General features: G+C 34.5%; 1 protein-coding gene across 1 annotated transcript in view; it reads right to left on the bottom strand.

Annotated features, from left to right (window-relative positions):
- Positions 1-1,751: 1,751 nt before the first annotated feature.
- Positions 1,752-27,449, bottom strand: part of LOC149533965 (uncharacterized) — a 217,401-nt gene continuing 191,703 nt past the window's right edge. The window contains exons 12-13 of the mRNA XM_089805941.1: positions 2,141-2,182; positions 1,752-2,047 (exon numbers count right to left, since the gene is read on the bottom strand). Of these exons, the coding sequence (XP_089662067.1) occupies positions 1,754-2,047; positions 2,141-2,182 (336 nt within the window). The 3' untranslated portion in view covers positions 1,752-1,753. The remainder of the gene's footprint in view (positions 2,048-2,140; positions 2,183-27,449) is intronic.

The raw sequence follows: 27,449 nt of genomic DNA, 5'->3' as shown, positions 1-27,449 counted from the left end.
ATTGGAATCATTTTAAGATTGACTTTAGGGAAAAAGCAAGCTTTTGATCATGCTTTTTCATTATAAATGGAATCATTTTAAGATTGACTTGAGGATAAAAGGGAGCTGTAGAGTGTAGAATAACTTCGTGTTTTCATGTGATTGCTTAAGTGCCATCTTTGCTTAAATTTAGGCAGCTGAAGTGTTTAGAAAAAGCTATGGGAGAAAATGGGGGCTTAATGAAGAAAGCTAGAAGTATCTTCATAAACAAATATCTTATTTTTCATTGGCATAACATTTTGCATCTATATTTTATTTACAACAAATAATATTAATTGATTCTTTAAAAAAATTTGAGAGTAATGATTAAAAATAAGCACAAAATTTTATTTTAATGGGGTCACCAACTCCACATATTACTCCTAAAAATAGCAGCAGATGAGAACATGTTCTAAGATAGAAGTTTGAGAGGTGTGAAATTTCTTGCAATTAGAAAGACAATTAATAATTATTAGAAATCATGTCATATTAACTATGTTTTAAATTTTAAACAAGTAATACAAGTCATCTGTATTTTTAAAATTGATGTATGATAAATTTCATATAGTTCATATTTCCAAATTGAAATTATCAAAATCTTTAAAGATTAAAAAATTAATAGTTTTTATATTTCTAAGGAGATAAAAAGATAAATCATATTTCTAATTGAATATTTTTCTTTTGCACATAAAATTTCACAAAAATACTAAAAGAGTTATTCTAAACTAGTATCCTCAACCCTATAAATGTTGAAAACTCAGCTCTTTAACCCAGAACTGTGGAAGCTTGACTCCATTAACAATTCAGCGTAAACACAGGGAAATAAAATTATAAATATTTTAAATTTCGCAATAATTCGGCTAAGTTATTTTGCTTATGCCTATAAGAGATCTACCGGAAAAATAAGAGACACCAACCGATCGTTCTCACAGAGAAACAAAGATTATCAAGCAATTATTATCTATATTCACCAAGAAGGGTTAGGAATTTTGCTCTTAGACAATTTTATGGCCAAGTAGACTTTGCATCAGCACATCCGAATTCAGTGGCAGTAGTGGATCTTTAATTTTAAATGCTCTCTAAAAAAATGTAATGCAATTTTCTAAATAGAAAAATCTTAAGGAAATCAGAAATTCAATATATTATATTAGTGTTGAATCACAGCTGACTTATATCCTGCCCATTTGAATGGAGGGACTTATATCCATCATTCTTAAGTATACCTTAAAATTCAAGGAACACCATCACGGCATCAATTTTTTTTCTTTTAAACTCAGTAAATACAATTGTCCAGGAATGAGTACAGAGAAAGCACAAAAAAATAGAACAGCTTTTAAAGCATAACTGATTCTGAAAGATAGAGGCCAGCCATCTGCCATTTGTTGCAGACAACAGTCGCATTTATTATGACATCACATATATATAATAATTTCACTCTGCGGATAAAGCATATGAAATATCAGAAAAATATGAGAATCCTTGCCAACGAATAGTTATCCAAGTTCTATCACACAATAAAATCAGAATTAAATTACAGTTCAAAGTCAACGTCAAATCTGTAATCCCTGACTATATTTTAATTTTAGTATCTGCGGCAAATAATTTTCTAATTCTAATGTTCTTGACATAATTTGTATCTTTCATCTCGAAAACAAGTATAGAGAACGATTATCATCGTAATTCAGGTCATAAGCTCCATAATCAGAAGAACTGATGACGAATATTAAACCAGGTTTCAGATAGACAAACTGAAACAGAAAACAATTTTTTTCGTAATTATCTTATCAACAGTGAAAAATAACCAATAATTCCAATCAAACAGAATATAAAACGCCGAATTAACCAACCCCAATTGCAAGGAAGTGTCTGAAACTTCATTGTGCTGAATAGTGCTTGTTTTGTGTCGGCTCATTGAAGTGCAAGAATTATGTATACTACCAGATGACTGAGGATGATCATGAGCCTCCGAAGGCTCAATCAACAAGAATTCCGCTGCAGTACTGTTCTCCGAATTGGAGCGCAGTTTCAACTGTTCAACCTGCAGACTAACCTTTTGTTTTAATCAATTAGAAGAATACAGGACAAAGAAATACAAATGCCAAAGACGAGAAAACATTGATACCTTCAAGTGATATCTTGCATTCTCCTCCTCAATTCGGCTTCGCTGCTTACAATACAATTGAGCCAACCAAAAAATTCAATGTATCTTTTAATACAGAAATAATTTGCGCTAAAAGAAAGCTTCTCTTCAAGTCCATTGTCAAGCTTCAACAGCTGATATTGCTGAGAGACGATGTCCAATGGTCAAGTCTCTAATCTATTCACATACTGCTAAGGCTGATATCTATTCAGATCAATGCATTTTCTGTTACAAATGGGTTTTGCAAATCTGAGATGAATAATAAGATTTTTCATGTTTCAAAGTGGATGTAGTTAATTGGTAGGGCACTGTAAATGTAATGCGCGTTGTGTCTTCTTTGTCTTCTTTTCTTTATTCTATTTTCTTCATTTCATTTGCTCTACTATAATTTGCAATCGGTATAACAGCTTATAGGTGGTTTTGCTGGTTGGAAAATTGGTGTCACTTTAGAGAAATTCACAGGTCAGAGTTTCGTATAAGGTGGAAATGTATTCACTACTGATAAGAGCAGGATCTATCATTCGCGCTTGAAGGGAAAGTGAAGAAACCAACTACATTGGAAGAAACTCAATCAGAAGGCAAGCGAGATGATTTTCCTCTCCTTGTCCACAAGTATGCTAGTCACTCTTTCAGCAGAGAAGATTTCAGAAGAATTGCGGGAAAAACTTTCCTTCATAATAGATAATAGATAATGATATAGAATCTTGCTTTTATCAGTTATTAACTTCTGCAAGAACATATGGATTTTCTTGTCGCTATTCTCGATGACTTCTTCATCTCATCTTGGAATAACATCATCCAACCTCTCGCCAAGGTAAATAGGGAAGAGAATGACATCTTGCACAGGGCTCGGCATGTGATTGACCTAACTAAAGAATAGGTTCGCAAGCGTTTCTATATGAAGTCTCTACCTCATATCACTACACTGCAAGCACCTTCCAAGCTGAAGAAAGGAAAGGGGACTAAGGTTACCATTCCTACATACGAAGAGAAGTCTCCAGTCAGGTCGAAGAGGGTCTACAGGCACAAAAGGGAGGTGGATTATATTGAAAGAGAGGTGAAATAAAAAATAAGGTGTACCCTTAAGAGGTTGAAGATCTAAAAATAAAAGTTCTTATGATATACTAATGCTCAAAGAAATAATAAACAAAGTATAAACAACAACAGAAATTATAATGAAAACTGTGTGTTACAATTCTGAAAATACAGAATACATTATAAAGAAATCAACTAAAGCACTTAACCTTGACTGCTGATCAACGAAGATAATAAAAATTCCTAAACAATAGCATGCAAAGAGATTGCATGAAAATCAGAGTTTTGCATAATATGCAAACTAATTAACAAATAATTAAAAATAATAATAAATGATCCCTATGAAGCTATCTGCAACATTCAGTTTTATTAAACATAAAATTAAATAAATTAATCTAAATTAATACATTTTGAATGCATTGAAATGCATCACCACTACATGTGCATGCAATAGAGTGGTGCATGCGAGCAGTGAAGTGCATGCCTTCAATCTTCTCCTGCATGAACAATGGGAATGAGACCGAGTTGAGCTCTCAAGGTAGTAAAATTGGATGTAGTGAGCGCTTTGGTGAAGATATTAGCAACTTGCTCACAAGTTGGACAAAACTATAACTCCATGATACCATTCTAAACCAAATTTTGAATGAAGTGATGGCAGATTTCAACGGGCTTCGATCTAGCATGAAACACTTGATTCTTAGTCATTGCAATGGCACTAATATTATCACAAAAAATAGTTGTACGATATTCTTGAACCAAATACAAATCCTCCAAAATCCTTCAAATCCAAATTGCTTGACAACTGGTTGTTGCTGCTACAATATACTCTGCTTCTGTTGAAGAGAGAGCCATGGTTGCCTATTTCTTACTACTCCATGAAACAAATCTAGAACCAAGTGAGAAAACATAACCAGGGGTTGATTTTTGATCATCCATTGAACCAACTCAATTAGAATTCATGTAACCAACCAACTCAAACTTATCATTGGGAGAATAATGATTATCAAAATTGTGTGTACCACTCACACACCTTAAGATTCTTTTGGCAGCTCACTAATGAGACTCGTGGATCTTGCATAAACTGAGAGATGAGGCTCATGGCATACATAATATTAGGTCTCATTGTAGTAAGGTACATGAGGCTCTTAACCAAACTTCTATATAATGTAGATCAACATGGGGACTTGGATCATCATTGGTTAACTTTTCAACAAAGGTAGCAACTATCATGCATGACATCATTCTAAACCACTTCAATAAATCAGAAACATACTTGTTTTGAGAAATGGATATACCATGAGGTTGTTGTTACACCTCTACACAAAGAAAATAATGCATATGTCCCAAATCTAATATCTCAAATGCTTGTTTCATTTCTTCTTTGAATTACTCCATAAGAGATGGGCTATTACCTGTAAAAATGAGATAATCAACATAGAGGAAAATAATTAAAATGTCATTACCAACATGTTGGATATAAAGGGTTGGCTCTGAAGGACTTCAAATGAATCCTTTCTTCAAGAAATAACTATCAATTCATGCATACCAAGCATGTGGTGCTTACTTCAACCCATAGAGTTCTTTTTTCAACTTGCAACCAAGTGCTCTTTTCCTAAAATTTCATAGCCAATAGGCTAATGCACATAAATCTATTCATTAATATAATCATTTAGGAAAGTTGATTTTACATCCATCTGATAGACTAGCCACTTGTTTTGAGTAGCAATAGACAATATAATTTTAACTGTATCAAACCTAGGAACCAAAGAAAAAGTGTCTAAACAATTTACTCTAGGTGTTTGTGTGATTCCCTTAGCAACTAGTCTAGCTTTGTGTCATTCCACAGAACCATCAGCATGATATTTCACCTTGTAAATCCATTTGACACCAATCACATGTTTGTCTTTTGGAAATGGAACTAATTCCCATGTATCATTTTTCTCAATATCATGCATCTCTTCATTCATAGCATCAATCCGCATTGGTTCCATCACAACTTCTTCATACACAAAAGGTTCAACTTTAATGGAACTTAAAAATGTAAAGTTAGTAAATAAAGCCACAGTAGAACTCCTCTAATATATTTCATTTAAACTTTTGTGAGGAACTTGGACTAGATTGTGAGTTTGAACTTTTACCTAAAGAGGAACTTGGTGAGCTTGGTGGACTTGGACTTGAGCTTCCACTTGAGCTTGTGAGGAGAGGAGGGACTTGAACATATTCATTACCCATGATGAATGGTTTAGATTGTTGAACTTATTTCTTCTATTTCCATACTCCCCATTCATCAAACACCACATCTCGACTAGTAATCCATTGCTTTGTGTCAAGATCATAAAATTTATATCCTTTGGTGGAATCTAAATATCCCACAAAGATACAAAGTTATAATTTTGCATCCAAAATTTTCATCTTTTGAATAGGAACATGAACTACATATTTTAATTTTCCAATCATAGACCTGTACAATGTTTGATTTACTTCAGCAAACTTATCAGTTTTGGATAGTTTATGTCTTGTCACCATGGGAGTACTAACTGGTCTTGAATCCTCCATACCAAAAGTTTTCAAGATTTCCTTTAGATACTTGGACTAATTAATGTAAATACCATATTTCATTTGATAAACTTGTAATCCAACAAAGAACATTATTTCTCCAAACATAGACATCTCAAATTCTTTCATCATATCATTTGCAAATGTCTTACACAATGCATTTTGTCCTCCAAATATGATATCATCAATGAATATTTAAACTAGTAAAATTCCTTTACCTCCTTTTGTCTTCAATTAAAGATTTTTGTTTTCATTAGTCTTATCAAAACTAATCTTCATAAGATAGGAGCTTACTTTAAATGACATAAAGCTTTGTGTAGTCTACACACTAGGTTCTTATTGTTCGGATCAACAAATCCTTCATGTTGTTCAATGTAAATCTCCTCTTCCAATATACCATTCAGAAATGTTGACTTAACATCCATTTGATAAAATTTGAATCCCTTATAGGCAGAATAAGAAAGCAAAGTTTTTACTCTTCCCAATTTTGCAACTGGGGCAAATGCCTCTCCATAATCAATTCCCTCTTCTCATGCATAACCTTTGCAAACTAACTTTTCCTTATTCATTTTTACTTCACCATTTTTATAAAATTTTCTTTTGTACAACCACTTGTTTTCAATACAATTCTTGTCCTCTAGTCTTGGTTTTAGTGTCCATGTTTTATTCTTCTCAATCTAATCAATTTCTTCTTTCATGGCTTGACTCCAGACTTCATTCTCTAATCCATCCTTCACTTATTTAGTTTTATGTATGCTTAAAAAAACATGTCTCATTTCTTAATATATTCCTTTTCATTGGTCCAATCTCTTTCTCTCCAATGATTTTTTCAACATAATGATATCTTATAACATATCTTGATAATTGTGGTTGTGTTCTTTCTTCAACAATATGTCATTCATGAAGTTCAATCTTAGGCTCACTGTGTACTTCTCTATTAGGTAACTACTGTTAGAAATGAATGTGGGCCCAAGTGACTAGGGGGGGTGAATCAGGAACCAATAAAACTTTAACTTCTATTCAACATTTAATCCTTCATAAGCTATTCTGATCTAATTGCATGTATGAAAGACTAAAAGCGATAAAAAATTCATAACACTTGACACAATATTTGGTAACCCAGAAACCTTCCAAATAGAAAGTAAAATTGACGTGGGAATAATACCCACATGCTTTATGAGTGTAGTATTAAGGTGTCCTATTAAGGCTTATAATGATCACTTCTGGTGATCTACCCTATTAGGATCAATATGGGTTGTTAAGTCCACCTTGCGAAAGGATTTATACAATGCAATAAAGTATGCTCTTAGTTTCTGAAGACCACTTAGGTGATATTATGACACTTAGTAACACTATCAACTCAAAATGCTCTACGATTCTGTTGACACTAGTGCACGGTCCACATTGATGACTTGAGAGTAGCATGAACTTGATTAGCATTGGATGACTTGGTGAATACTAAAGAACTCAGACACTAAAGGGCTCGAATGACACTACAACTTGGTCAACACTACCTTTATTCTTCTTCATTAACACTACCAGTTTGGTAGACACTAATAAGATTGGTTAACACTATAGAGCTTGGTCAACACTACTTCTTCCATGGTTTGCACTAATGAGCTAAGTAGACTCAGTGAAGCTTGATAGACTGTCTAAAGCTCGACAGACTCTTCTATATGAATGTGAGGCTCGATAACAACTATAAAGCTCGATAGCAATGCAATTAATCGACCTGATTAAGTGCTTAGTCACTAACTGACAAATGATTTGACCATAAGGTCAACAATCTCTCCCTTTGACATTAGTGACAAAAACACTTATGATACCAAAATTTTGAATACTCAAAATATTACTCAAAAACTCCCCCTATCAATACGCTATGATCTGCATATTAGTTTTGACAATTTTTTGTAGATACATACATATATATATATATATATATATATATATATATATATATATATATATATATATATATATATATATATATATAATTGCATTTCCCTTGTCTATATTTCCCTTTGGATTCCCTTCCATATTTACATATGCAGTATATAGTATGATAATAACTACTTTCCTCTTGGTTTTGACACGAATGCCAAAAAATAATAATGCATATTTACAAGGCAATACTAAAATGTGAAAGAAGAACACTATTTACCTTAAAAATCATGGACATGGTTTTTTCCCAATTCTCTTGCAAAACTTTTGAAGTTTACAATGTTATCTATACTTCAACTGATACTTCCATTATGTGATTAGTAATTGAAAAATTGCTTTCATGGATTAATGTTTTTGCATGCACAATATGTTTTTTGTATTACATCCATGTAGGGAATTATCAAACTCTAAATATTGCTAGTGTAACCCTTATTCTAGCTTCTTCCCTCAATAATTCTACATATAACTCTGTCAAATACCTGGTTTTCACAAAATGTGCAGAACTAGTACTAGGGTCAAGTGACAATTGTTGTGCACTTGCCTTCAAATCAGTGTCTATCTGTGATAACTTATCCTTTATTTCCTTGGTGAAATTTGATGTATCAATCAACTTAACAAATAAAGAAACAACATTATTAACACAATTTTCAAAATTTACAAGAATAGTGGATAATTTCACTTAATCAATGGCAATCTTTTGTGGGCCACTTTCTTCAAAACTTTGTTTTCAAACTTCCTCTAAACCCTCTACAGAATTTTGCCTAGTCCACTCAATATCAACAAGTTGATCAAAAATAGGTTGCTTGTCATCAACCACTATACTAAGTGCATCAACAAATATGCTTCTAATGTCTTCAAGCACTTGATTTTTATTCTTCCTTTCTTCTCTAAGCTTCTATTGTCTGACTCTTTTCTTCTATAGCTCACCAAGGGTATCCATTTGATCAAGAGTTAGATTAGAGAGACCCCAATCTAGTATAACAATGTCTTCCTCTAGATCAATTTCTTTATTAGAGGCTTCTACCTCTTTACCCTTTTCTTTTTGAGTAGAAGAAGGAATACTCTCCTTTCCTTTTCTTAGATCTCAATGCTCAGTTGAGGCTTAACATCAATTATCATTACACTTGCAATATTACTAGAACCAATATTGCTCAATGGAGAAATAGTAGTATTAGTAGGAGAACTTACTATTCCTTGCCGAGACTCAGTCTAGCCCATTGCTTAGATGAGTGGAGCCTATTGTTCATTTGATGGATTGGTGGAATCTATACTTATCATTGTACTTGGTAGAATTTCTCCAACAATCAATTGGGTGCTTCATGGAATAATGTTTACCTCAATCAAATTGGTAGCAATCATCTTTGAGCTAGATAGTAGTAAGGCTTTTCTCAGAGAGAGAGGGAGGGAGGCCATTACCTCGGCTACTATCTTCTCAAGATCTAAGTCTTGAATGCTCTATATTTAAGGAAGATCTAAACTTGCTTCTTGATCCTCCTCATCTTCTTCATCACTTCCTTCTACATTATCTATTTTCTCGTCATCTTTCTCCACATCTTCTTTCTCATCATGCTTTTCATCATCAATTCATACAACCTCCTCAATAGGCTTATGCAATCCATATATATTTTTCCACATAATTGTGTTTGATTTGACAACTAATTCAATATCATTTGACAGAATCAAGAATGCATTGAACCTAGGAATTAGTTTTTGTTCATTCTTTTTCAATGCTTCATTCACTTCCTTGTTAGAAAGATTTGGCAGTCTTTCTTAAGGTCTATTTTCTGATATCCCTGGCAATATTAAAAGCATTTTCCTATTGATTTGTAACAACCTTTAGGAAGATATTAGAAACTTACTTTTTTAGTTCCTCTGGAGAGTACTTCCACTTAGCCATTTTAGCCACTAAAGCTTCTTTAATTTTCTTTTTTGCTTCCTTAGTTCTTGATTCATACTTTAAAAACTTGAAATCAGACAGACCTCCACCATCTTGTAGTCCTTTTCAGTATTTTATCAAAGATGGGGGCAGACCTTTTGAATGTAACTTTCTACTCTTCATCTTCTTCTTCACCATCCTACAATTTTAGTTTCTTTCTAAATTTTGCAAGTCTTCTTGTGAATACTGTTGGAGAGGACCTTGTAGCCCTTGAGATTGTAACCTTCCCAGTTTTCTTAAGAGGTTCTTCTTCTTCTACATGTTCTTCTCCTTCTTCTTCTTCTAAGTCATTTCCCTTGCCTTCTAACAATAGAAGAGGGAAACTGGATTTCTTTCTCTCCTTCAAAATCTTCTCCACCTTCTTTCCTCCTCTCTTTAGGGCTTGAGGAAGCTTGATTTCTAAAGAAATCTTTGCCTTACCTTCTTCATAGGTACCAAAGTATGGTTCCTTAGGGTCCACTAGCTCATTTACAAGAGCCTCAATTATGTCTCTTGTATCATCAATATTCACCTCATATCCAAGAGGTTTCACCCATGCCACCTTTAGCGTCACTGCCTGTATATGCACCTTGTCACAATCCATAAGGAAAGATATATTTTGCTCATAGTCATCAACTAGTTGTTTGGGAATTCTAAATTTGCTCTACATTCTCTCCTTAAATGTCTCAAATTATGTATCCATGATGCCCTCAAAATTTTTTCCCATTTAAATTATTTATATCATTTACAATAGGTATATCCTTCTTCCATGCCACAGTGCCTTTCAAAGAGAAAAACTTCTGAACATAAAAATATAGATAGGTTAAGAGTGATCCAAACTTACAAGGATTTGTATTTGATGTCTAGATGCTCTCCATATTTTTTCTTAGTTGATTCTACTATAACTTGGCAAGGTCAAATGACAACCTATTTTTTACCACCTTGAATGCTAGGTCAACAGCTTCACAAGTGACATTGTTCAATTTGCTCAAACTATAGATTTTGTGTGTAATTACATGTATCCCAAACTTGATCTCCATATTTGTGACTCCATTCAACTTTACACCTCTTCCATCCCATTCGACAAAGGTCTTCTTTACTATTTTAGCTCGACCTAGGGTTTTTGTTGTTTTTGCTTTGTTGAGCTTCGGCAACCTAGTAACCCTATGAATCAATTTTATTGTTATCTAAATAGGTTGATCAAGCCAAAATTGCATATTGTGGACACAACTCATGATAAATATGATTTATTTGATTTGGAAACCCCTCGGCATATGTAAAATGTGAGTTAATCCCTCTGTCTCCAAATGCTTATGCTCGAGTTTCATACTTCCATCCACACATATCCCCTCATATTTTTGATTTATCTCAAAAGTACCCAATTCTAATATTAAACAATGGTATAATGACCTAATATCATGAATTATAAGTACCTTTAGAGGGATTTGTGAATGAGCTCTAACTGTATCAATTTCCTCCACAATCGCTGGACACAGTTTGAATGCTATGGTTCTTGGTTCAACACCTCTGATCAATATCTTAGAACCTTTTTTGGCATTGCTTCTAGATGAAGATGCCATTACGCTCGGTGAATGATTGATAAAACCATCAAAAAATTCACACCAAAATCACTCTAAATTTTTTGAGGGCTTAGAAATTCTCTACTCTATTTTCTTTGAAATGTGTGGTGAAGAATAAACCTTTTGGTTTCATCTTTTAACCAAAATTTGTCTTCAATTCACCATTAATGCATCATATGATAAATAGATGGGTGACAACATATTGATTTCGGCAGTCATAAGATGCTCGATCAAGTCCATCAACACGATTTGCACCATCAAAACTCAATTAAAAGTTTGAACTCACCATGTATCCAAGCTTAGTTAGATCTAGCAACCCAACCTTGTTCAATAAGGTCTTTCAACCCAACCTTTCTCTGTAAGGTCTTGAGACATTACTTCAAATATTATCTAACTCAGTAATCCTAGTGTATCTAAAATACTAATTTGGATTTTCGTGCTTGTTGAATGGAACTGATATGAGATGCATCCTTTGAATCATAGTTCTAGTGATCTCCATGGTTAGCTAGTTTGAAATGGTTGAGTTACCTAGCTCATTGACTTTGGTATCAACATTTTCAATACTATGATTTGTATTCTCTAGAGATTTCTTTATGCATTGCTACCTCATTTGACTTTTGATTTTGTCAGCATTTGCTTTCTTCTCATCTTCAACATTACCTCAATTCATATATTTTGTAGCTAGAAGTCCATGTTTTGTACATAAATAACATCACTTTGTAGGGTCTCTCTTCCTCATGTGAGTTCTTATGCAATTTGGTCCAATGCGCGCATACTCACCACAATAGTGGCATCTACACCATGTGTTATAATCCTAACCAAATATAGCTTTCACAATATGTTCTACTAGATTCCATTTCTTGGTCTTGCATTCTAAAGAGTTGTGCCCTTGTTTGTTGCAATTGAAACACTTTCCTTCAAACTTAGGTTTCTCTATGCATTCAGTTGCTCTATGTCCTGGCTTGTTACAACTATATCATTTTTTACTGAATTTTGATTTCCCATTACTCTAACACTTCTCTGATGTATGCCCTATCTTTCCACAATGATTACGAGTAGGTCATTTTTTCTTTTCAGCTCCTTGTTGAGATGATTCACCTTCATCTTTATATCCTAAACCTTCTTTACCTTTGTGTCTAAATTGAGTTTTCTTCTCCAATTGATTCATGCTTTATTGAGATTTAATTATCCTCTCATTGTTTTTCTTTTCTATGCTGGGATCCTTCTAAAATCCTTCATTCTCTATGCTCGAGTTGATAAGCTCTTGATTTTCATAATTGATTTGATTGATCAAATCTCCTTGTTGAAGAGATAAGTAATAAATTTCATTGTCCTTTTCTTCTACCTTTTAAGTTGGCAATATTTTCCCTTCATTTCCTTTGTCCTTTTGTTCGATGTCTTCACACATTCTAGCTAAATGAATTTCTTGTTCTCTTTTTAGTTTTCTATGTTCTTCATTAAAAGTAAGATTATTTTTAAGTAGATCTTTGGTTGCTGCATTAGCTTTAACTAAACTTTTGTCTTGACAAATGTCTTTAATACTTTCTTCAATATACAAATTGTTATTCATCTATTGTGCTAGGTCTTTTCTTCTTTTCAAGGATTGAGAGAGCTACTCCTTCATTTTCTTGAATTGTTCCATGGCCAGTCGCAATTCAAACTTTTCATTCTCAATAGTTTTCTCTAGTCTATACACTTCCATTGCCTCTGATCTTTTCTCAAGCTGCTAAACTTCTAACATGAGAGCCAAAAGCTCTGATACCAATTTTTGGAAATGTATGTGGGCCTAGGTAACTGAGAGGGGATGGCGGGTGAATTAGGAACCAATAAAACTTTCACATCTACTTACCAATTAATCCTTCATAATTTATTCTAATCTAATTGCATGCATGAAAGACTACAAGCAATAAAACATTCATAACACTTGACACAATATTTGGTAACCCAAAAACCTTCCAAATATAAAGTAAAACTATGGTAGGGATGATACCAAAATGCTTTATGATAGCAATATAAAGTTGGCCTGTTAATGATACAATGATCACTTCTAGTGATCTACCCTATTAGGAGCAATAAGGACTATTAGGTCCACCTTGTGAAAGGATTTATAAAATACAATGATGTATGCACTCTGTTAGGAGATTTAGCATAAAATTGTTAAGTCCACCTTGTTAGAGGATTTACTAATGCACTCATTAGGATGAAAAGGTAGCTGATCTCTAATTTTCAACTTGATTTGCTATATGATATTCCTTTGATGAAAACTAATCACTTTGCTATGATAGATGAGATTTTTCTTTCCCTTATACTACTTGTATCGTTTGTCTTCTAATTCGCACTCATTTTTCTTCTTACTTATTACTCACTCATGCTTGGATATGATAAGATGTGTTATATATATACAAATCAAATTAATTACCTTTTGAAGTCGGCTAGAACACCAAATTCAAATAATCTTCACTAAGTCAACTAACTATTGTAACTCAACTTTTGAAGACCACTTGGGTGATATTCTAACACTTGGCAACATTGTCAACCTGGCAAGATTTGGCATTTGGTTGATACTGATGCATGGTACATATTGATCACTCTAGAATAGCATGAATTTTGTTAGCATTGGGTGACTTGACAAATACAAAAAGACTCGGTAGAAACTGAAGGGCTTGGTTGACACTGCAACTTAGTCAACACTACCTTCATTCTACTTCATTAACATTGCTAGCCTTGTAGACACTGATAAGATCAGTTAGCACTATAGAGCTTAGTTAATAGTACTTCCTACATGGCTTTCACTAAGAGCTCCATAGACTTTGTGAAGCTTGAAAGACTCTTCTATCTAAATGTGAAGCTCGATAGCAATTGTAAAGATTTTTAGCAATGTAATCAATCAATCTATTAAGTGTTGATTCATTAACTGACAAATTATTTGACCATAAGGTCAAAAAATTGATATTTCTTTCTTGTAAATTGATCTCGACATCAAAATGCACCTCAGCTTCTTATTGTAACTCAACTCCTAAATGCAAGTTGACATCCATTGTATATGATTCTTGTTGATTAGTAGCTAAAATATCATTTTATTTAGCCGACATGCCTTCATAGTAGTACATAAAGGTTTTGTAATTCTCAGGTTCCTTCTTTTCTTCATCTTCATTTATTTTTGTATCTCCATCAAATTTTACATTTGCATTGTCTACAACTTTTTTAGTGTTAGTACTTAAACACTTTATAAGCTCTACTTCTTATGGAATAACCTAGGGATATACCTTCTTCATTTTTTTCATCAAGTTTACTATTTATGTTGTCCTTAAGAGTGTAACTCTTGCTTCCAAATACCTTAAAATATTTGACATTGTGTGAGTATTCATACCATAATTCACAAGGTGTGAAATTTGTACCTTTCTTCACTTATGCTTAGTTCAAGGTATATATAGCTATACTGATAGCTTCTCTCCAGTATTTTAAAGAAACATTCTTCTCCATCATCAGTGCTCTAACACAATTCATCACAAATTTGTTTCTCCTTTCAGCTATCCAATTTAATGGAGGGGTCCTAGGTGTAGAAGTTTGTCTTTTGATTCCTTCATCATTGCAGAAGTCATTGAATTCATTTAATGTAAACTCTCCACCTCTGTCAGATCTTAGACATTTCAAGCTTGTATTAGTTTCCTTTTCAACTTTTTCTAAATAATAGTTAAAATTTTGAAAAGCATCAGATTTTTCTCTCAAAAACATAACTATTATCATTCTTGAGTAATCATAACCAAATAGAATAAAATACTTGTCACCTTTGTAGCTTTGCACATCAATTGGTCCACACAGATCAATATGAACTAATTTCAAATTTTATTTTGAACTACGAGTCTTACTCTTAAAACTAGACTTTGTTATCTTGCCTAACTAACATTGTTTGTAAATCACATTATCAAGCTTCTTCAGTTTTGGTAAACCTCTAGCTCTTTTCATCTTATTGCTACTAAACAAGTTATCAAAATTTACATGACCTAATCTTTTGTGCGATAGCCACACATAATCAAATTGTGCAACAAGAAAAGTAGTTTGATTCATGCCAAGATAAAACAAACTACCTCTTATCTGATCTCCAATTCTAATGAGTTCTCCATCAGCATCATAGTTCTTCTCTTTCTTGTGTTCAAATTTAACTTTATATCCTAAGCTATTCAATAGTGACACACTCAACATATTAAAGTTAAGTCCTTCTATATAGTAAGCATTTCCACACATGATCTTGTTTGTCAATCTTATTGATCCTTTATCTTTCACTGGACAAGGTGGATCATTACCAAATCTAACACTATTTCCATTGTATTGCTCAAGGGTAATGAACTTACTTTTGTCACTAGTCATGTGATGAGAACATCCAATTTCAATGATCCATCTTTCACCTTTGGTCACATAAGATACCAATGCAGTTGCCTCATTTTCATCTGAATCATCTTTCCTAGAAACATACATAACTTCATCATCATAATATAATCTGATTCATCATTAGATTCCTCTTAAATAATGTAACAAGCTTTCTTTCCCTTATTTTTATAGCCTTTTTTTCCCTCATCGTTTCTACCTTTGAATTTTTCTTCATTTCTATTTTTTTTCTTCTCAGGACACCTTGTTGCATTATGGCCAACTTCATTACAATTAAAACATATAATGGGTAACTTACCTTTGTATTTTTATTTGTCTTTGTGAAATCTCCTAGACAATAGTGTTTCCAATTCTTCTAGATCTTCATCATCTTTGTAATTGCCACTAGGAACATGCTTGACCTTTCTATTTCCTTTAGGTTCTTTCAGTCTCAGCTTAACTTTGAAAGTATAATGAATATTCTCATATTTGAAAGTTCAATAGCAGTGAGTATACCAACCAGTCCTTTAAGGGTTAGATCACAACCAAGAGTACACCTCAATTCTTGTATAATAGAGAATCCAATATCATAGATAAGTAGTGGGGTATTTTAAATTTTGTTGAATACAGTCTCATATTCAATAATTCCCATTGCTCCTCTAATTGCATTTACACCGTCTTTGATTCTTGCACAATAATGAATTGTAGTCTCACCTTATTGCATTTTCATTTCATCAAATTTTCCTCTTAGACTTTTTTCTTTTGCTCTTAGCACATTCTTTTCCCCTCCATAGATCTTCTATAGGTAATCCCACATTCCTTTAGAAGTAGTACATGTTTTGATGTCTTCAAACTCTGAATAGCTTAGGGTAGATGATATCTCCAACATTTTTTGATTATGCTCTTTCTTTTATTTTAGTTGTTCAGCAATTGGGCCTCCAAATAATAAAACATATTTAGTGGTGATAGTTTCTGATGCATAATCTCCAAGTCCTCCTAGATGCAACTTCATCAAAATATTCCATGCAAGAAAGTTTTTTTTGTTTAACTTTGCTACCTCCTTTCTATACATCTTGATCTTTAGCTTCAAGTACCTTCAAACGATTTCCTTCACAAGCACCAAATGTTCTGATACCAATTATTCGAATGCTTTAGAATAACTGAGAGGGGGGTGAATTAGCTATCCAAGGAAAAAATGTATAGATACAAATTTTTGGTACTTAATAAATTCATGTGCATGCATTGACCATCCAATATCTCAAACCATAGTATATTACTATCCTAGGTCAAATGAAATTTGTAGAAATGTAAACATGAAATACCACAAAATCATTCACACAATTTAACACAAGAATTTTATGTGGAAACCCAATTTGGTAAAATCCACTAGCAATATGCTACCAATTTCACTCTTTTGAAGTGAGATTTGTGAAGACTCAACCCTGTTAAAGGTTACAATACACATGGATAAATGTGACCTTGATTAAAGTATTTCAATCACCCTGTCAGGAGTGAGCCTTTTTTAGAGGACTTTAGAATATTCTATTAGAATGTCACCCTATTAAAGGATTTACTCATGACTATTAGATCAACCTTAATCTAAAGGATTTATCAAGACTGATATAGTTGTTAGAAAGTAATGACAGGACTTGATCTGATAACAAAATAACTCACTTGTAAATTACAAATCTCTTATTTAGCCCTTCATTCCACTTGGCATTCAATCTAGTTCTTCTCTAATTGCTTGTTCACCCTTTAAGATTTCCCCTCCTTAAGCCTTCTTTCTTAGTATGCCAGCTGTACATTCATTCTCTTAGCCATAAAATAAAGCAACATCTCAAGACTCCTTATCTCTCTCTGGTTCACACTATGACACTTTGCTTCTAGCCTTTTATCTCCTTATATAGAGAATTTAGCTCTTTTTTTGCTTCACCATAATTGTCCATCTTAGGGTTAGGTTAGATTCATCAAATATACCCTCTTCTCCACTTTGTTCCTCTTAGAAACTTCCCTTACAATCCTCTTCAAATTCATCTCAAAATAGTTTATCTTGAATTATGTGCAACCACCTCTTCATACTTATCTTCCACACACTTCACAAAATTCAAAAAATGAACTTTGCTGGCTCTAATTTGTCAAATCTTTGATCGAACCAATTTTACTGGCACTTGACAATTACATGTTGTTTGCTTGGAAATAACTATTTTTTTATACTCCAACACTAGATTTCTTGACATATACTAAGTTTAAATGGTGTTCAACACACACTAAAATTCCTTCGCTTGACACCTACTAGATTTTACTTTTCTCGACACATACTAAATTTTCTCGGTCGCAACTAACTTTCTACTTGACTTGCACTGATTTTCTTTACTTCCACTATTTTCTCAGTCAGGCTTAGTACAAACATTTGGTTTCTTATCCTTCTTCTTGTCTTTGCTCAAGTATCCTTTCCTTGTAGCCTTAAGTAGATAAAGAATATATTATATCATCAAATTATTACTTGGTCTTAGTGATTCTTTTATATACGATATAACTCAACCTTTCTCTAAGTACTCTTGTTATCCTTTCTTTTCAAATTGCCTTCATCAATCAATCAAATGATAGCATTTAGACCAAATTATCAATTGTCTCACTAGCATGTAGCATGTTTGATATCAATGACAAAATAATGATTGTTACATGATAGGTTACATCAATATCCTCATTTCTATACTTCAACAATCTCCTTTATTTCAATGGAATTGACATGAGTGGAAGGCTTAAGTCCAGATGCGATATGAGGACCTTCTTCAGCTTCAGATTCAAACTGTTCCAGGAAATTCTCTATTATTAGAGGATTATGGTATAGGTTAAGCCTTTTTCCATTTACTAGAAATTTAAAACACACATGATCAACAATTAATAATTGAACTACGCCATTGGGAAATAAAACAAGAATTTCATAAGTCCCAACTATCTAGTCTAAAATTTCTCAAGGATATGTTGATATCTGCAATCATAGAGAAGAGCCTAGTCACCAACTACAAACTATTAATCCTTTAAAAATTTATCATGCCACTATTTCCTTTGTTGTTGCAATGTTTTCCTTAAAGTCTTGTGTTCAAATTCCACATGCATCATAGCTAACATACCATAGACAAGTTGAAAAGGTGTGAAGCTAGTGGTGGTTCTCCATGTAGTCCTATAAGCACACAATGCTTCAATAAGTTTTGTTGCCCAATCTTTTTTATTAAATGACATTGTTTTGGTAAGTATTGCCTCAAGCTCTTGATTAGTTACCTCTACTTGGACATTGGCTTGTGGATGGCAGGAAGAATAATTTTCATGCCTAATTTTATATTCCACCATCAAGGTAGTTATGAGATTTGAAGTGAATTGAGCACCTTGGTTAGATACTTATTCTCTAGGGACACCAAATATTGTAAAAATGGATTCATATAAAAATTTAGCAACATTGTTATCCCTAGGGTATTTTATATGCTTGACTTCTGCCCACTTAGTGACATAATCAGTATAAACTAGAATATAAGATTTACCTTGTGAAGCAGGGTCAATAGGCCCAATAAAGTCAATTCCCCATTTAACAAAGGGTGTTACAACCTGTGGCTATAGGGGCATCTCATCTAATTTAGTAGGCCTTCTCATTCTTCGGCCTCAGTTAGATTTCTTGGTGTACTTAGCTACATCCTTGTGGAGAGTTGACCAATAGTATCCTATGGTCAATATTTTGAGTGTTTCTCTTTTGGCAAAAAAATGACCTCTACATGGTTCATCATTACATGTTTAAAGGATATCATAAGTTTCATCTTCTCTTACACATCTACACATCACTTAATCAAGGCCATTGTAAAAATAAATCCAACAATCCAAGACAAGTTAAGAAATTTCTCTACTAACAATTTTCTTTTCTTGGGATAAAAGTGATTTGGTGTCCTACTTGTGCTGAGGTAAATTAAAATGTTAGGATACCATGGACTTTTTGCTCATAATAGGAAAAGATGTGTTAGAACATGTAGTCTACTGATATAACTAGTAGGGGGGGGGGGGCGTGGGGGGTGTCAACCAGTTTTACAACTATCATTAAAAACTTTAAACTTAAACAAACATAACCATGTGAGCAATATAAAATAAAACTACAATAAGATACTCATGCACAATTAACACCAGATATGTTAACTAGGGAAACCCTTAACAAGAGAGAAAACCCTGGTGGGGATGGTACCCACAAGATGATGTACTAATATAAATATTCTTTGTTAGAGGATAAATCCTATTAGGAGTCTGTTACAACATTCAGTACATGTGAGTCCCTGTTAGGAGACTTTGAATCTCTATTAGGAGATTCCAACCTTGATAGGAGTTGTGGAAGACAGTTGGACCCACTACCCAAATATTTTCAAGGTTAAGATCAAAGAATCCACTATCCAAATGACCTCTCTATTATTCCTTGTAGAATAATAGAACTGAAATGTACTTCTTCCTCTATCTCTTTCCTATCAACTAGATTTCATATTGCACATCCAATGATTCCTTCGATCACTTATACACATTTAGTAAGTATTCTACTCCTTCTCAAGCTGCGTACTAATACTTCGCATCCCACTTGATCCCCTCACTTCAAGTCTTCCTATAAATAGGGAAAAAAACTTTCATTTATACCATATCTTCATAATAATTCCTTTAGTTGGCCATGAGGCTTTCTCAATTAATTAAAGTAAGATAATTAATTAATTCACAATTACAACAATACCATTAGCACACAGTCTATTCAAAACATTACACCTGTGAAACCATGTCTTGCGCACATGCTCGCATTACCATACAATTGTCCTCTATCATTGTTAATTGCACATTACCTTCATTACATCTCAGATGAAAGATAGTGATAAATCATCAGAACTCTATTTTCCAATGCTTTGTTTCTATACTACTTCTAGTAAAATAGGTGTAACTTTCGTACAACATCAAATTAGACTTAGTTCTTTGAACCACATCATCTGGGAAACCTCAGGCACATGTCCTCCACTACACATCATCTAAAATGTCCTCAGCTCCTATGCATACTAACATTACTGGCTGTTATTCCTTCATTCTTAATAGAATTACTATTGTGTTGACATCAATGAAAAATACAGTCATGAATGCAACATATCAATACTCTTCAATGCTTAGGATACTCCCCCAATGTAGTATCAACAAAATTCATGCTAACAGGATGATCATCTAGAAAGATGTCATCAATGACTATAGGATCGTTAGGAACATGTAACCAAGATAGAAAGTTAGCTACTACATTGGCTTTTCTAGGTTTGTCCACAATGGTGATATCAAATTCTTGCATAAGTAGCAACCATCTAGCTAGTCTCCCTAATATGATAAGTTTATTCATCAAGTATTTAATAGATGAATGATTATTATGGAAAAATATTTGATAACCAGTAATATAATATTTGAACTCATTCAATGCATAAATATCTGCAAGTAGATCCTTTTCTGTCACAATCTAATTAAATTGTGCTGCTTGTAGATTTTTACTAATGAAATAAATGTCATTTTCTACCACTCCTTTCTAGCCTCGCACTTCTCCTATGGCATAGTCAAAAGCATCTATATGAATATGAAATGGAAATCCCTAATCAAGACCTCTCAATTCTAGTGTTTTTCTTAGAACCTCCTTAAGGTTTAGGAAAGAGTTCTCAAAATTAGAATCCCAAGACAATTCAGAATCCTTTAACAACAAGTTGTACAGAGGTGTTTCAATTTGATAGAAATTCTTGATAATTTTTCTATAATAACCAGCATTTCCAAGAAAGCTTCTCACATCCTTATGCTTTTTAGGAGTAGGCAAAGTGCTAATTACATCAATTTTTGTTATATCTACCTAAATACCTTGTGATCAAATGAAATGATCCAATACAACACCTTCCTTCATCATCATGAAACATTTCTCACTATTTACAAAAAGGTTGTAGTCTTAGCATCTTTTAAGAACCTTCTCCAAATTGATTTTAGCTTCTTCAAAAGTGGTCCCATAAGTACTGCAATCATCCATATATATTTCCATACATTCAGTAGATATGTTAGAAAAAATATCAATAACAACTCTTTGGAATGTAGCTAGTGCATTACACAATCCAAAAGGTAAGACTAGATATGCAAAGGTTCCCCATGGGCATGTGAAGGTGGTTTTCTCCTAGTCTTCTAGAGCTATTTGGATCTTATTATAGGCACTAAAACCATCTAGGAAAGAGAAATATTGCTTGCCAACTAAATAATCAAGAACTTGATCTATAGATCACAATGGAAAATGGTATTTCTTAGTGGCTAAATTCATTTCTCTATAGTCTACACAAGTCTTTTGTCTCCCTCCTTTCTCTGATACAATGACTAATGGTGAAATCCATTGACTATCAAAGATTGGGTAGATAAAACCAACATTTAACAATTTTTGCAATTCAAATTCAACTATGTCTCTCAAGATAGGATTAACTCTTCTTTGAGGTTGTCTCACGAGCTTATACTCTAGAGTAATGTAAACCCTATCAATACAAATCTTAGGATCCAATACCTTCATATCATTATAATCCCAAGAAAATTCTTGATTCTCTTATAGCAGCTACAATATATCTTTTTGAGGTCTTTGTGACAAGGTACTACTAACATTTAGTTCTTGTCTTGAGCTAAGCTCAATCCTAAATAACTTTTTCCATCATGGATATTTGAGAAACTAGAGGAGAATGTATCTCATAGAGTAGAAATAAATGAAGTTATTGGGAGGATCTTGAGTATAGAGGTGCATTCAAAGGTGGCAAAATAGTTTCCAAGGTATAGTCTTGTTGTGAACACAATCGAGAATCTACTCCATCTTTATTTGTGACAATAGAAGAGATAACATCGTCATCTTCTTAAGGGGCTACAAATGGATCTCTAGTTATCATCATAAGCTGACGGATTATATTGAGTTCTAGTTTATCATCTCCTCAATCAGGCCAAACTACTTGATCATCTTGTAATAGAGGCTAGGTTGGAGAGTATAGGGTCAAGTTCATAGTATGCATCCCATTAGATATTGTCATCTTTCCAAACCTACAAGCTATGTAAGCATCTACAATAGCTAACCATGGTCTCCCTTGGATGAGAGGATACTGATCCATATGGGCTTTTGGGGAAAGGAAAATAAAGTATATAGTGTACTCCCAAGAGTTTAGTGTGACTATTACATACTTTATCATACCATCTGGTTTAATAGTAGAACTCTTATCAAGTTGTAGAATGGTTGGCATTTCTCTAAGGCCGATGATATGCAAGTGAGGTAAGAATTCCTTTTCATTACATTTATAGATGCTCCTAAATCAACCAAAGTATTTTATACTTGAATTCCATGAATAGTGATAGTGACTACAAGACTTCCAGGGTTAGAATATTTAGGTACTGTAAGCTTCTCTAACATAAGGTCAGACAATTGTCTTAAGACATGAATAGTTTTAGGATCTTTCCTCTTTCTCCTTGGTTTTTTATGAAAGCTTATTTAATGCCCTTAGTGTAAACAAGAGTTTCTTTCATAGCATCTAGTAACGGTATTTTCACAGTCATATGCTTCAACTAACAGAGAAAATCTATTATAGCTTGGTTTTCTTTAGGCAGAATTGGGTCTACTGGCCTTTGATTAAATGGGGGATATTTTTTTGTAGGAGAATCTTGTGGTGTGGGCACATCTTCCTTTTTGGTAGGAGGATATTTCACCTCTATGATTACACAACCTTCAGGTGGAGCAAGAGTGGTTCTTGACCATAAATGGATATCATTCAAAGAGATAGCATAACTATGTTGCTGAGCTAGTGGCTTTCTATTGTTAGGATTAGGACTAGGTTGAGATGGAAATTGAGTTTGCAAAGATGCATTATTATTGGCTATAGTAGGATGCATTATAGCCTACTATTGAGGTGGTTGCATTAAGGCCCATTGATTGGGTTGGTTAAACTACTAATGGGGTTGCTGCCAACCTTGATGGGGTTGTTGCCAACCTTGTTGAGGTTGTTTCCCACCTTGCTGAGATTGTTTGGACCAATTCCTATGCCCACAAAAACCTTAAGGGCCTACATTCTGGTAATTTTCCATTGACTATTGTTACTATAGTTTTGTAGAGGGTCTTGTGGCATACCTAGTCTCTAAGCCCATGGCATGTGTTGAGCAACATATAGTGCCTCTCTATTTTCATGAATAGCTTTGAATTCAGTAGGCATTGGCTATGGTTCCAGACTTGCAACATTCCCACATTTGTAGTTCCTCTTCCTTTCTCTACAATATGGAAAATATTCAGGTAGTTCAGTTTTAGTTTCTTCCTTCATCCTTTTTCCTTGCATGTTATCTAGCTAAGTGGCTACATCATAATGATGTCCTGCTTGAAATCAGACAAAAGATTGGAAACCTTAGAGTTAGTGGGGATGGCCTTGAGTCCCTTACTTTTATTTATAATATCTCTTGAGTAATTTAGACATATACTCTGTATATCAACCCAATTCCTCTGAGTAATGTCTCCTCCCACCATAAGGTCTAAAGCTTCTATACTTTCATCTTCTTCTTCTTTTGACTAAAAGAGGGGTAAAAAATTTATTGAATATCAAAGAGAGCTAAACAACACAAGAAACAAAGAGAGCTACATAGCTTTATCCTGGTCCACAAGTTAATCTAGCATCTGAGATAAATCAAGGGGAAGCATCCTAGGATGAAGAATGTTCCAAGTCGGCCCCTGCTTAGAGGCCCATTTAGCCAGACAATCAGCCACACCATTCCACTCATGAGGGATATGCATTAAGGACACAAAATCTAGAGAATTGCATAATTCAATGATCTACTGAATAACCAGAGCCAAATGCCAATCCACATGCACAAGGTTCCTATTATGCAATAAGTTCACAACCATTTGCGAGTCAGTCTCATAGATGATTCTTTTCTAGCCACATAGACAACACTGTTCCACTGCAACCAAGATAGCCAGGGCTTCCATGAGGTTATTAGTAATGTAACCCTTGTATATAGAAAACAAAAAATGGATATCACCAGAACTATCATGCCCAACTCCCCCAATACCAGCAGGACCAGGATTTCTGCAAGAAGAACCATCAGTGTTTATTTTAAGAGTGCCTGCCGTAGGAGGAGACCAATGTCCCTAACGATTTATATGCTGAGGGTGTTGCTTAGCTCTATTCTCAGAGCAGGTGTGGGGGATCGAAGGAGAGCAACCCTGAAGAGGAAAGGAGAGGCAAGAGTAAATGCCAGCATCAGTAGGATCCAAACCCCCACCGATGTTAGATTTAGTAAGGAGTGTTACCTAAAGAGAATTAAGAATTTTCCCCCACAAGTGCTTGATCTCAAACTACAAATCATGAAAGATCCTTCTATTCCTCTCAAGGCAAACATGCCATAATATAAGGGAAGGGCCGATAGTCCAAGAAACCTAAAGAAAAGAAGTCTTGAAAGGGGAATGGCCCAAACAATCCTAGAATTTAGACAAAGAGGACACATGCTAGCACATGCATCCCCACACACTCCACCAGAGGTGCAAAACCTATTTGGCAAAGGGGCACTAGAAAAAAAGGTGAGATACAGTCTCTTCACTATTGCGGCAGAGAACACAGATGGAAGGTCCCTAGAAGCCTCGCTTGCAGAGATTATTCCAAGTGAGACAACGATTGTAAACCAAAATCTAGAGGAAAAAGTTACACTTAGGCCATGGAAAACTATTCCAAACTTTCTTCCACCAAGAGACCTCCACCTCACCAAAAAGTTGCTTTGTCAACGCAAGGTACCCAGAAGAAACAAAATACTTGCCAGAAGAAGCACCTCCCCAAGCCAAAACATGAGGTCCCTACAATGACCTGCACTCCCTAGAAGCCAATATCTGAGATAGTTCTAGCTAATCTCCCAATGAGCCACCCAGAGGCCAATCAGAAGAATTCTTCCATCTATAACCCACAAGAAGGCCCAGGTTAAAAGCCTCCTTATAATGAGCCACCTGATTCCATCTAATAGAAAGGAAAGAATCACAAAGAGCCTGCAAGTGAGGATGAGAGGAAAGGAGAGGAGGATGCCCATTCCAAGAATCACTCCAAAATAGAGCCTCAGTGCCTCTGTTGCAGATCCAAAATAAACTTCTCTTTACTAGGTGAACACCAATCTTGACGGTATTCCACACCATAGAACCTCTTCCCTCAAGAGAAAATTGGTAAACTTCTAAAGGTTCAACACTAGGTAAATACTTATGTGATAGGATATGGGCCAAAAGCTGAGACTGACTAGTACACCAACACCAATAGATCATGGCAGCCAGAGCTTGACTGCACAAGATAGCAAATCGAAGGCCAAGGCGTCCTTCCTTTTTTGGCTGACAAACATTATCCCAATTGATGAGGCTCCATTTGGTATGTTGCAAATTTCCACTCCAAAGAAATTTGCAAGAGAGGGCATCAAATTCTTTAAGAAAATACACCGAGGTAGCCTAAACCATGATTTTGTATATGGTAAGAGCTTGAATTATAGATTGAAGGAGTGTCACCCTACCAGCAGTAGAGAGCCACCTGTGAGTCCAATTATTGACCCTTTGTCAAAGTTTTTCAAGCAAGCTTTTCCAGAAAATCCTAGGCTGTCTACCCACCACAATAGGGACCCCCAAATAAGTCAGACGGAGAGACGCAATCTAAAATCTCAAGATATTAGCAATCCTTCACTGGATCGGCTCAGGAGTGTTGGAGAAAAAAATAGACTACTTGTGGTCATTAATTTTCTACCCAGAGATAGCCAAATAAGTATCCAAGGTGAGCCAAAAGGATTTAGCTTCCTGAATCTGAGCTCTCCTAGCAAGGGCAGTATCATCAACAAACTGAAAGTGAGAAAGAGCAGGCAAACCATTTCCCCATTGCCATCCTTGAATCAAATTTTGGGAAACATGAAACTTGATAAGTCTACCAAGTCCCTCAGCCATAATGATAAACAAATAAGGCAAGATGGGATCTCCCTGACAAAGACCTCTAGAAGCCCCAAAAAGCTCTGTCGACTCACCATTAAGAAGGACCAAGAAGGAAGGAGTAGTAACACAGCTTAGAACCCATCTAACCCAATCTTGACTGAAGCCAAAAGCAAGAAGAACTTTTTGCAAGAAATCCCAATTGACTTTGTCATAAGCCTTAGCCATATCAAGCTTAATAAACATAGCACGTTCCTTGGAAGTACACATAGAGTGAATAGCTTCAGAAGCAATAACCACCCCATCAAAAATTTGTTTTCCTACCACAAAACCCCCTTGTTCCTCAGAGATAACTATAGGAAGGAACACTTTGAGCCTCTCTTCTAGGAGCTTAGTGATGATTTTATAGACCACATTATAAATAGCAATGGGTATAAAAAAGTCTAGTTGATTAGCCTCTTCCTTCTTCAGAATATGGAACAAGAAAGTAGCATTAAAGGCCCAAAGCATTTCTTTGTTGGAAAAGGACTCCTGAACCACAGCCAAAAGGTCATGAGTGATAATATCCCAAAATTCTTGAAAGAATTCAAAAGGGAAACCATCTGACCCTAGAGCTTTGCCCTTCCGCAAGCTAAAGACCACCCCCTCCAATTTAGACATACTAATTGGCCTCATAAGAGGATCATTCATCTCCATGGTCACAACAGAGGGAATACAAGACAAGATATTATTCTCCTCAATTTCTATTGGAGGGAAATAATTTGAAAAAAGAGCAGAGTAAAACTAAATAGCTTCCCTAGAAATAGCTTGAGAAAAAGTTAGACGCATCCCATCAGAACTAACAAGAGAAGAAATGTAACTCTTGTTACGTCGAGCCTACACAAATTTATGGAAAAATGCAGTGTTCTTGTCCCCTTCCTGAAGCCAATCAAC

Source organism: Cupressus sempervirens, chromosome 10, assembly GCF_028749045.1.
Source record: "Cupressus sempervirens isolate cs-2001-9-10 chromosome 10, ASM2874904v1, whole genome shotgun sequence".
NCBI lineage: Eukaryota > Viridiplantae > Streptophyta > Pinopsida > Cupressales > Cupressaceae > Cupressus > Cupressus sempervirens.
This window is presented reverse-complemented; position numbering and strand designations above follow the sequence as displayed.